The 13,271-nt window shown below is 45.3% G+C and overlaps 1 protein-coding gene across 1 annotated transcript in view; it reads right to left on the reverse strand.

The window, feature by feature from the left end:
* Positions 1-13,271, reverse strand: part of LOC132108000 (neural-cadherin-like) — a 273,951-nt gene that overhangs the window by 13,497 nt on the left and 247,183 nt on the right. The window contains exon 31 of the mRNA XM_059514421.1: positions 12,677-12,921. Coding sequence (XP_059370404.1) covers positions 12,677-12,921 — 245 coding nt within the window. The remainder of the gene's footprint in view (positions 1-12,676; positions 12,922-13,271) is intronic.

The following is a 13,271-nucleotide window of genomic DNA, read 5'->3' on the forward strand; positions in this document are numbered from 1 at the left end:
GTGAAGGTCCAAAAATACTGTCAGCATTTCGAAGGCAGATGATGTGAAGCTGACCCTCCTCTTTCGACCAATGGCCAAAAGCTGGTTTTCCCACGCACAGCGCTCCCCAACCCGTGTTGGAAGCATCTGTCAAGACCACCTTCTATATGCAGACCATTCCCAGGGGCAGGCCCCATTACTTCCACTGAGAGTCTTTCCAAAAGGCCAGAGCTGCTAAGCCGGCCTGGTCTACCTTGACACAAAGATATCCGAGATGCCAGGCACAGGATGGAACTTGTGGTTTCAGCCATTACTGAAAGGGCCGCTTGTGAAGCAGGCCCAGCTAAAGTACCGGAGAGGTCTAGTATCTTCTGAAACACCTTGAGAGGGCAATAGGCTCCAACTTTGAATGATGCTGCAAGCTGCTGAATGGCAAGTGCACGTTCTGGCACAACTACCCCCCTCTTTCAGGCTGAGTCGAGACCTGTTCCCAGGAACGATATCCATTGACTGGGGGACAGCGTGCTCTTGGCAAAATTGACCCTGGGTCCCAGACATTCTAAGTGGCTAAGGAGGAAGGTTCTGTGAGATACTAGCCAGGATGAGCCAGTCGTCAAGGTAATTCAGAATCTGATTCCCATCTGTCTCAGCAGGGAAAGAGCCGCATTCATGCACTTCGAAAAAGTGCAAGGAGCTAGGAACAGTCCAAAAGGAAGGAACGTGTATTGATATGCCACAAAGACTGCATATCCCTCAAAGGCGAATCTCAAGAATCGCCTGTGGTGGGGGGCTATCTTGATGTGAACGTAGGCATCTTTCAGAGGGACTGGGCAAGGGATTGGGTGGCAGGGGATTGGGTTGGTTTGAGTGACAGTACGCCTTGCGGGCACAGTACCCAATGCTTGTGATAAGGGAAGGTGAAATTGTCTCTCTTGTTTGACAATGTTTGTGTTTTATTTTTCTCACTATAACAGCGATTGGTTGTCTGTGCGCTATCTGAACAGGCCTAGAGTTCACAATGGTATTAACCCATTTACCCAACACATTGCCGTCTGCTCCTGGAAATGAATGGTGTGCTTGGAGTCACAACAGAGGCTACTTAGGGGGTGGTCCAGTGATGGCGAGACTCTGCACCCTCCTCTTCCTGTTCCGCAGATCAGGTTGAAGCCTGTGGCACCAGGTCCAGCACTACCTTGGGCCAGGGTCTCTGGTGTTTGGGAATGGATAGCGTCTGGCTGAGTGGGAACAATGCCTAAGGTCAGGCTTAGAGGCTGGAGGTGCAGCCGATGATGTAGGCTGCTGAGTCGGGATTGCCTGGGATGACTTCTGTGCAGTGGTGAAGCACTCAGATAAACCTTCAACCGCAGGTCCAAACAGGCCAGAAGGGGAGACCGGGAAGTTTAGGAAGGGGACCTTATCTGCATCCTTGATCTTCGTGAGGGTCTAACATAGGTGGCGCTCTAGCACCATAAGGCTGGCCATTGATCTGCCGATCGCCTGAGCCGTCATCTTAGTGGCATGTAAAGCCAGGTTTGTTGCGTTACACAGCTCCTTGAAAGCTGTGGGATCCGGGCCAGACTCACCCATGCTCTGGAGAAGTTTGGCCTGAAGGACTGGTAGGACTGCCGTGGAGTGAAGTGCAGAGGCCGCTTGTCCATCTGACAATAGGCTTGTCCAGCGAGTGCTGAAGTCATTCTACATGGCTTGGATGGGTGGACGGCCTTTGCTTTCCAGCCGATGGCTGTGGGCAGGCAGAGATGCATGGCCACTGACTCGTCCAGGGGAGACAGTCTGTCATACCACTTTTCTTCACTATTGCACAGATTTAGACAGGACGTGAAACAGTTCGGCATCCATGTCCATGCTGGCTGTACTGGGCTCTGCAGATGGCAGTTGAGTGGGTTCGAAAGATGAGCCCGACAGTTCCTCCGCATCTGAAGCTGCCAGAGACACGCTGTCATTCAGGAAGTCACATGTGCCCCCACCGAACGAGACCAGATCACTTGCAGCCGCAGAGGGGTCCTGGTCCGGGTGAGAGAAGAGGACGGGGAAAGCCTCTCTATGTGGAAAGAGTGGGGTGACTGAGCGCCAAGATCCTCTGCCCCACTGCTTTTTCCTCAAAGGCTTCTGGGAGGAAGAAAACAGGAGGGCATGAGGGGCGAGAAAGAAATACCTGAAAAGAAAAGAAAGCTATCCATGAGTTCAGAGAGGCGAGACTCATATCCTCGCAATGAGGACATTCCTTCTTACTGTGTGAAGCATCAGCGTGGGCAGCGCCCCAAGCATGAAATGCACTTGCCGTGCAGGGGAGCCTGACAGAAACGGCCGTAGCATCTTTGCAGATGCCGTACGAGTGCAGTATCACTCGTACGGCAGGGAACAAATATTTTTTTCATTCTCTCAAGGTTTGTAAAAACACAAAATGTTGCTCAGCTGCATTTTAAACATTTCCTCTTCATAAACTGTAATTTGTTTAATTTAGAAGTCAGAACACCACAAATCTCTGCACAGCACATCAACTCAAAAGACAAATCAATTTGTTTTTAGCTAAACTACTGGAATGTAATAAAAAATAATAATAAAAATAAAAAATAAAATAAATGTTCCACTTCGGGAACTCGAGCTGCATCGAGCGCTTTTGGGGAATGCCTTTGGCAAGAACAACTCTGAATATCGTGTGTAATCAGTCCAATGGAAGAGCGTGACGTCACAGGCGAGGTGATGTAGCGACCAGGAAGCTATAAAAGCACGTGCCGTGCAGCTGGCTTCAGCTTCGCATCTTTCAGCAAGCGCTCTGTGTGTATGTTCAAAAGTCTGTCTTGTAAGTCTTATTTACTGTTGTCCGTCCCAATAAAGACATAATGCCAAAGTGCAAAGCAAAGACTAGACACGTGAAGGGCGAATTCAAATCGCGCTATAAATTGTGTGTTCCTCCCTGCCAACGCTACATCACGGCTGGGGATACACATGATTTATGCGTGGTTTGCCTGGGGTCGAAGCCTTTTGGCTCTCAAGGGAGCCGACTGTCCGCATTGTGATCGATTGCTGATGCGGATGCTTCGATCCCGGAGGGCTCTCTTCGAGGAGGAAGCCTTCGCCAGCGTGCCCCGCGGTGCTGGCCCCGCTTCTGCTGAGGCAGAACGGCTGCTGCACTCGTGGGGTTCGCAGGTGGATCTGGCGGAGGGTATGGAGACGGGCCAGTCCTTATCTCCTTCCTCATCTGCCAGATCCGGCGCCCAAACCCTGGGTTCGGAAGCACGCTCGTCTGTTTCTTCCCCCCAGGGCGAGAGGTCAACACTCCACCTCTCTTCATCAGATGAGGTGGATGTGGAGACGATTAGTAGGGATTCGCCACCCCTATTGCCCCAGTATGAGGAGCTGTTGGAGGTGGTAACTCGCGCAGTTGATAAATTAGCCCCATTCGAGCCAATTCAAGATATTTCAGATAGACATCTGACCCTTAAGACTGCCCTGTTACTGGCGATTACGTCTCTAAAGAGAGTTGGAGACCTTCAGGCCCTTTCGGTGGCCCCTAACTACCAAGACTTTGCCCCTGGTATGGCCAAAGCATTCTTATACCCTCGAGCGGGTTATGTTCCTAAAGTTCCCTCTGTTACACCACAACCTATCGTACTGCAGGCCTTCTGTCCTCCTCCCTTTCGGGAGACAGACCAGGAGAAGCTAAACTGTATGTGTCCAGTGCGAGCACTGGATGCATACGTCCACAGAGCTGCCCTGTGGAGAAAATCTGACCAATTGCTTGTTTGCTACGGTCCTCCTAAAAACCCTCCTAAAAACCCGCCACCCCTATTGCCCCAGTATGAGGAGCTGTTGGAGGTGGTAACTCGCGCAGTTGATAAATTAAAATTGAGTGGCCTGCAGAGAAAAAACATGAACCGCAGAAAAGTAAACTAGATGAGCGGTTTCTGCGGCCGAGACAGCCACCTCCAGCCCGGAGCCTTCCCTTTTTTTCCCGACCTCCACGAAGAAATAGCGAGGTCGTGGAAACACCCTTATTCGACCCATCTCTTCGGCCCCGACTCTCAATATTATGGCAATGTCGCGAGGCTCGATGAGCGAGGGTACAGAGCAATGCCTGTTCGGGCCTGTTCGGGGACATGTTCCAGGAGGCACGCAAACAGGCGGCGGCGTTCCAGAGTTTCCTCCCTCGTCACTCTCGTGGGTTATATGGGCGGGAGATACCCACGCCACTAGCAGGCTCCTCATGCCGCGAGGCTCAAAAACAGAGTCGGGGACTTCCAAGCCAAAGTCAGTTCTTCGTGCAATTATCGAAGTCAGGAAGTTCTCGACGAAGAGGTCCTGACGCCAGAGTCGCAGTGACCCTGAGGGTAGCCCTTACTGGGGTAGAGCGGTGTCCACCTCATTATACGGTGCCCGTCTCACCCCGGTGCCCTCTGGAGGCCGGTCTGCCAACCCTGCCAGTGTTTCAGGGTGCAGCGGTCTCCCGCGAGCGTCACTCCCAGTTATGTCCGCCCGCAAGCGTAGCGGAGCTGGGAAGCTCGCCACCCTTTCGGGGGCCTCTTACACCAGAGATCAGTCTCGAGAGACTGATTCCCTTAGTACATTATCTAGCAGCGTGGAAACTACTGCCAAATGTATCTCAATGGGTCCTGCACACAGTAGAAAGAGGCTATTGTATTCAGCTCGGCCGTCCACCGCCGAGGCTCAATGGGGTTACACCGACAGTCGTCAGCCCCCAGCAGGCTCTGGTGATGGAACAAGAAGTGAACACCCTATTAAGGAAGGAGGCCATCGAGGTGGTCCCTCCTCTAGACAGGGAATCCGGGTTTTACAGCCGGTATTTCATAGTTCCAAAGAAGGATGGAGGGTTGCGCCCGATCTTAGACTTACGTCAATTAAACCTCTCAGTAATGTCACTGAAGTTCAAAATGCTCCCTGTCAAACAGGTTGTAGCTCAAATCAGATCCGAGGACTGGTTTGTCACAATAGATCTCAAAGACGCATACTTCCACATATCCATCCTTCCACAACACAGGAAGTTTCTGAGGTTCGCTTTCGGGGGCAAAGCTTATCAATATCGAGTACTTCCCTACGGCCTTGCACTCTCACCCTGCACGTTCACGAAAAGTGTAGATGCGGCTCTGTTACCCCTCCGTATGCAGGGCATCCGCATTCTGAATTATATCGACGATTGGTTGATTTTAGCTCAGTCAGAGCAGATGGCGGTTCGACATCGAGGTGACGTTCTCGCCCATGTGGGGGAGCTGGGTTTGAGACTGAATGCCAAGAAGAGTGTACTTTCTCCAGTTCAGAGAACCACCTATCTAGGCGTAGTATGGGATTCGACCACGATGCAGGCACGTATGTCCCCTGCTCGGATCGAGTCAATCCTTTCCTCAGTCAAGAGAGTCAGAGAAGGCCAGTCACTCACTGTCAAGCAGTTTCAGAGACTGTTAGGGCTCATGGCAGCTGCGTCCAACGTGATACCTTTTGGCCTCCTGCACATGAGGCCCCTACAGTGGTGGCTCAAGACCAAGGGGTTTTCCCCGAGGGGAAATCCATTGCGAACTATCAAGGTCACGCGGCGATGCCTTCGTGCCTTAGACATATGGAATAAACCTTGGTTCTTCAATCAGGGCCCGGTGTTGGGAGCTCTTGGTCGCCGTGTAACGCTAGCGACAGACGCGTCCCTCACCGGTTGGGGTGCGGTCATGAGTGGCCACCCTGCCCGCGGTCTGTGGAGTGGTCGCCATCTGACATGGCACATCAATTGTCTAGAAATGCTAGCAGTGTATGGAGTATTGAAATATTTCCTCCCAGACCTGAGAGGCTGTCATGTGTTAGTGCGCACCGACAACACAGCGGTGGTCTCTTATATTAATCACCAAGGGGGTCTGCGTTCATGCCCCTTGTACAAGCTGGTATACCAGATCCTCCTGTGGTCCCAGGGCAAACTCCTCTCGTTAAGAGCAGTGTATATTCCTGGGAGATTGAATGTGGGAGCAGACATGCTGTCGAGACAGGGGCCGAGGCCCGGGGAATGGATGCTTCACCCCGAGGTGGTGAAGCAGATATGGCAGATATTTGGCAAAGCTCAGGTGGACCTCTTCGCGATTCGAGAGACATCGCAATGTCCCCTCTGGTTCTCTCTAGTTCACCCAGCTCCACTGGGACTAGATGCCATGACACAGACTTGGCCGAGGCTTCGTCTGTACGCCTTTCCCCCCTTTGCTCTGCTCCCAGGAGTTCTGGCGAGAGTACGCCGGGACGGGGTCCGTCTGCTATTAGTAGCCCCGTTCTGGCCGGGCCGAGTATGGTTCGCAGATCTGATCTCTCTCCTCGACGGCTCTCCATGGGAGATTCCGATCAGGACAGATCTACTCTCTCAGGCGCAGGGCAAAATAATCCACCCTCGCCCGGAGCTGTGGAAGTTGTGAGTGTGGCCCCTGAGGGGGCACATTTCCTAGCTTCCGGTCTCTCAACCGAGGTTGTTGAGACCCTCCTCCAATCCAGAGCTCCTTCTACGAGGAAACTGTATGCCCTGAAGTGGAAACTCTTCACTTCATGGTGCAGAGACCGCCAGCTTGATCCTGTTAACTGCCCAGTTGGTACAGTTCTGGAGTTTCTACAAGCTAGGCTCTCTGTAGGGTTAACTCACTCCACCCTAAAGGTGTACGTGGCGGCCATAGCTGCTTACCACATCCCTTTCGATGGTCAGTCAGTGGGTAGGCACCCCCTAGTTACACGTTTCCTCCGCAGTGCACTGAGGCTGAGACCTCCAGTATGGTCCCGTATTCCCCCGTGGGACGTGGTTGCGGTATTAGAGACTCTCTGTAAAGCTCCATTCGAGCCAATTCAAGATATTTCAGATAGACATCTGACCCTTAAGACTGCCCTGTTACTGGCGATTACGTCTCTAAAGAGAGTTGGAGACCTTCAGGCCCTTTCGGTGGCCCCTAACTACCAAGACTTTGCCCCTGGTATGGCCAAAGCATTCTTATACCCTCGAGCGGGTTATGTTCCTAAAGTTCCCTCTGTTACACCACAACCTATCGTACTGCAGGCCTTCTGTCCTCCTCCCTTTCGGGAGACAGACCAGGAGAAGCTAAACTGTATGTGTCCAGTGCGAGCACTGGATGCATACGTCCACAGAGCTGCCCTGTGGAGAAAATCTGACCAATTGCTTGTTTGCTACGGTCCTCCTAAAAAGGGTTCTCCTGCCTCTAAGCAGACCCTTAGTCGTTGGATAGACGAGGCTATCAACGTCTCATATGAGTCCTCTGGTCTTTCCCTTCCTTTGGGAGCCAAGACTCACTCTACACAGAGTATGGCTGCCTCTAAGGCCTTTCTAGCAGGTGTGTCCCTCTTGGACATCTGCAACGCCCTCCACATTTGCCAGATTTTACAATCTTGATATGCGAGCCGCTCCTGGCTCTTCTGTCCTCTCGCCTTAGCTGTGCTCTTCGGATACACACTAGGCAGGGGTTTGGTAGTCTGGCAGCGTTGGCACATCGTTCCCCAAAAGCGCTGATGCAGCTCGAGTTCCCGAAGAGGAACGTCCCTAGGTTACGAATGTAACCCTAGTTCCTCGAGGGAACGAGATGCTGCAAAATTTAGAACTCATTTTATGATGCCCTGGCTCGTGTATCTGGGATTCCTATAGTTGAGCTGAACACCATCTCATCCAAGTTTGGATTGACAGCCATCACAGAACGAGAACACCAGTTCATTAGGGAATACTGTACGGTCATGAAGCCACTTACAGTTGCTTTAGACATTCTTCAGGGAGAAGATCATTGTTTCCATGGCACACTCCTACCCATGCTGGAGACATTGATATTCAAGACCCTGCAACGGAAGAGTGGCCTGCACATCCTTATTGACCTTCCAGAGGCAATTGTCACAGTAAGAACTTTAATTTATTTTAGATCTTCAACACATTACCCAATACATTAATTTTATTATATGAATGGGAAAAGAAACTCTATTCTATTCTAGCCTAGCCTTTACAGTTATGATACATTATGACTACAGATGATGGACCTTTAAAGCCTTGTTGTAAAGTAATGAATGTACAGGCATATAGGGAAATAAATATAGGCTAATGTAAAATTAAACATCTATAAATATGTTCATAATGGTCTATAATGCCCCCTCTCTCTCTCTCTCTCTCTCTCAGATGATATAATATTATTATAATAATTATAATAATATAATATAACTGCATTGTTATGTATCATTTCAGGCAATCATGACAAGATTTGCAGAGGTGCTGGAGAGCGAGTGTGCTGTCTTGGCTGCTGTGACTTTGCCCAAGTTCAAACTGCGTTGGCTGCGGACACAGGACAGGAAGGACAAGGCCAAGGCAAGTCTGCTGGAAGAGTGTCGGAAAATTGTCCAAGAAGACCAGCAAGCAGGTCCAACCCACCAACACACCACCTCAGCACAGACTCTGTCATAGAGGATGAGTTTTCCTTTGAGGATGAGGATGACACCTCTGCTACTGCTGAAAGTCAAGTTGCAGACTATTTAAAATCAGGAGAAAAAGGAATAGACTCTCTTAATGGTTTTGCACTGATAAAGAAAATTGCACTCCGTTATAATGCTCCATTATAATGCACTCCATCCAGTGCCCCAGTAGAGAGACTTTTTAGCCTGGGGAAGTTAGTCTTGACTCCACTGAGGAACAGGCTCTCTGACCAGAAGTTTGAGAAGCTTTTGGTTTTGAGATACAACCACTGGTTCAATGACAAGAATGGGTGGATGGATAGCTAGATAGGGTAGCTTGGATGAATGGGGAGAATAGAATGATGGATGGATGGATGGAGAGAATAGAATGATGGATGGATAGATGAATGGATAGAATAATGAATGCATGGATGTATAGATGAATGAATGTTCAGGAGCTAAAGTTGGATACAGTATGTCTAAAGTTGTGTTGCATTTTTTTACATTTGTAGTTTTGCACTAAAAAGAGTGATTTTTTTTTGTTTGTTTTTTTACAATTTAGATGTATTTGTTGGCTGGCTGCAGCCTCTTGAAGTAAGATTGTCAATGGCCAGAGTACGAGATTTATTTTTATGGAGATGTATTTTTTATTTTTTATGTATTACCTACCTGTTTATATCCTTCGTTTTGCTATACATTGCACTTTCCAGTTACATTGAAAGCACCTAATATTGTTACACTGTTCTACTTGAAGTACAGTATTTTTTCAGTAAATTTTTTTTGTTTTATTTGCACTACAAAAAGTATATATATTTGTTATTTCTTTTTGGTATATTGCTTAACAAGCTTAATTAAATTTTGCCCAGTTGTGGCCTGTTGAGGGGCAATAAATATCAAAAGTTCCAAAACATCTATTGTGTTGTTTGCATTGATCCACTATATAAACAATACTGTATCTACATACATGGCATTTGATTGGAGGCTAGTCTCACTTTGTCCCACAGCAACATTTTTTTTTTTTTTTAGATGTGTGTACAATGTTTCATGTTTCTGTTAATAATGTATTGTATTAAGTGTCCATTTCATTATAATATTCAGATTTATCATAAATAATTGAACATACACATGTATTTTAAGTTCCGTTAAAGAGGGGTAGAGGTGGGGTCACATTTGAGCATTTAAAATTTAATTTTACTTGAAAGTAACACAATAGTTACTTTCTTAAGTAACTAGTTACTTTTAAAATGTGTAACTAAGTAACTAATTTAGATACTTTTTGGAAGAAGTAACTAGTAACTGTAACTAATTTCTTTTTAAAAGTAACTTGCCCAACACTGTATTTATAAGCTTTCAGAAGCTTCACTAAAGTCTTGGATGAAGTACTTGCTTTATCATGTCAGATCTGTATGTGTGACTTTCATGTAGTAATTCAGCATACTGTCTGTACCCATTTTCTCAAAAAGAATTCATTCAAAACTGACATAATGCACCATTTCAAAGAAATCACATGCTATTGAAAACATTATTACTATTCACACCTTAAACTGCTTTTTAACACCCAGTTTTAGAACACATTGTGTCATTTAATGATAGATGGCAATGATTAACGTTTTGGAAAATAAAGATGTTGAAAGTAAACCGACACAATTTGACAGACTTGGTATAGTAGAAATAGAAAAATACAGAAGTCCTAAGGTCTAAATGTAGGTGTACAAAGTCTTATGTGTTTTTAATTTTTTTATTTTTTTTTTTTTTTTTTTTATCTCTGAGCAGATGTCACCAAAATGTATGGAATTTTGTTCCTGTGGATCAGTGGTAGAGCATTCCGTTAGCAGCGCAAAATGTTGTGGGTTTCGACCTCAGGGAAAACACATACTGGTAAAAAATGTATAGTCTGAATGCACTGAAAGTCGCTTTGGATTAAAGTGTCTGCTAAATGCATAAATATAACTATATAATACAAATATAAAATGAATATGGGGTACAGACAATGCACCGAGAGTCTCTAAACTGAAATAAACTTTCAGACAGACATTAAAAAAGTATCCCATGAGAGTCACAGAAAGAGACTGTAAAAGAGCACTATTAACCATAATCATTCAAGTCCATCTTTTGAAGTTATGATGGGTGGTTATTCCCACAGGTGAGCATCTACACTGTGTGAATGTCAAATCTGCATATCAGCATGCACTCCGTTATAATGCAGCCACTCTGTCCAGTGCCCCAGTAGAGAGACTTTTTAGCCTGGGGAAGTTAGTCTTGACTCCACTGAGGAACAGGCTCTCTGACCAGAAGTTTGAGAAGCTTTTGGTTTTGAGATACAACCACTGGTTCAATGACTAGAATGGGTGGATGGATAGCTAGATAGGGTAGCTTGGATGAATGGGGAGAATAGAATGATGGATGGATGGATGGAGAGAATAGAATGATGGATGGGGAGGATAGAATGATGGATGGATAGATGAATGGATAGAATAATGAATGCATGTATGTATAGATAAATGGAGTGCATGTTGCACTGAAATATGTTATAATAATATATAAATATTATTATAACACACACACACACACACACACACATATATATAGGTGTGTGTGTGTGTTATAATAATACATTCATTTATTAACATTCATTAATAAATACATTTTTATTATTTTTTTTATTATTTCGTTTTATGTATTTATTTACATTTTTGGTGTAAAAGGTGAAATTGTGACCTGTAAAATTTACTCTGTTTAAAATCGATATATACTGGGGAAAAATACTTTTTTTAGGTAATTGCATGCAGTCACATAATCTCTAAAGGCCCATTTACATTACAAAACTACAAAACTTTGTTTGTTTGTTTGTTTTTTCAGTTTGTTTACATGACGATGTTGTTTTGGAGGTCTGAAAATGCAAACTTTTGAAAACTGTTTCCATTATTGTCTCAGTGTAAACAAAATAAGTAAGACGGTGACGTCAAGTTTGGGCATATTACATGGTTTTGTAGTGTTTCTTAAAGAAAAACATCATCAACTACTGGCCTGGCATGCACAGCATGGCATTTTAAGTAGTTTTCATGGATCCATGTGAACTAGAGATCGTTTTGACAATTCATCTGTTCGAGAACAACATTCTTTACACTGTTGTTGTGTAAACATTCCCTTAGACAACACAATAGTGAAATAACACCCTCAAAAGTAGCAACCACAAGAACAATCCAAATCCTTCTCCTCCTTTTCAGAGCACCACATTTCCCTATTATCTTCTCTTGGAGTTTAACAGATGAACCTTTTCCCTCTTTGCTGTTTCTGTAGAGATATGCTAGTCAGCAGGGGCTGTTTTTCAGTGGGGAAGAGTGAGACCTGACTGGTTTGGTGGAGGCGTAATGTTAGCATGGTGTGCTAAACCTATTAACTGCATTACAGGAAGAATAAAATCACTGTGCCGAAGCCTTTCATTTGGCAGAGCACTGAGGAGGGGGCTGGGGGGTGGGGGGTGAGGGGATAAAAACCTTATGGGCTACTTAAATTCAGTTGAGGACTGTTGGGACCATTGAAATTCTACCAAAAACCCAAGTGCATTGATCTCAATTTCCAGCCCGGCTTGGGTAAACAGCACTATGTGTGCCTACAAATCAAGTAATTAACACTTTAAAAAGCAACTGGAGCTAAGAATGAATAAGGTCATGCCAAATCTATAATGGAACGAAACTGTGAGAGGAGGTAAAAGATTGTTTGGTTCCCTTTGGCCTCGCTGAGGGCAGTCATGCAGGCAGATGAGGACATCAGAATGAAGGGAGTTAATACGAGTTTCAGCAGTCATGATCATTGATTATGTAGACTGTGTTCTTTACCGCTGTCAGAAAATGCTAATAAAATGCAACACATGGGAACATGATTGATAGAAACCTTTGCATATGTAAGAAATATTTACATATACCAAACTCTACTACAGCAACTACATGGGAAAAAATGTGAATAAATACATCAATAATCACATTGGAAGAATACTGAAGTGCCAACCGTCAAAATAAGTTTTAAAAATACATGAGGTTCTGCAGAGGAGGAAGAACGGAATTAATATTTATGCGATAGAAAGACACATTGGGCTGATTCATTAATTGAAGCACCTGTGTTATGATAATAACTAATAGTATTAGTTACTAATAATAGAAATAAGCTATGTAAAATAATGTAGATGATTGTTGCACAAGACAAGACAAGCAAAAACAAAGGGTTCATTTCAATCAGGAATTTTCTTTTAAGAGCTGAAGATAGATACCTAGTAGGGCCATAAAGCAGATGCATATGGCAAAGAGGGAGCTGAAACTGAGACCCACGTCGTCTCTGTAGATGGCCAGTGTCACCTCGCAGTATGGCCCACGGTAGCCCTCTGGACAATGGCAGGTGAATTTAGAGGGAGACTGTGCCACACAAGTACCCTTATGACACGGGCGGCTGGCACAAAGCGTGTACATGCAAAATTTGCCAGTGGAGTTTGCCTTGACCATGTGACCTGGGGGACACCTGCAATTGGAGGAGACAAAAGGAGAGATTATATGTTATATGTTACAAAAAAAAAAAATTGTCTTGATTTTATTGACAATTTTGGTGCTGCTAGTGGTGCAAAACTTAGAGGACATTGGTCAATAGAACATTTTATATTCTTTGTTACTTTAAAAATGTCCACACAATTTTTGTAAATGCAAAACTGCTCACAGGGAGCTGGCATATTCAAAATCCTGTGTGAATAAAATAAACTTGCAATCACACAAAGATTTTGATCACCAGTCGATATAGATATGTTCCCTGTCTTCCATTGTACATGTATAATAATAATAATAATAATAAGTAAAATGTGCAATAAAAATAAAATA

The sequence above is a fragment of the Carassius carassius genome, chromosome 2, assembly GCF_963082965.1.
Source record: "Carassius carassius chromosome 2, fCarCar2.1, whole genome shotgun sequence".
Lineage (NCBI taxonomy): Eukaryota > Metazoa > Chordata > Actinopteri > Cypriniformes > Cyprinidae > Carassius > Carassius carassius.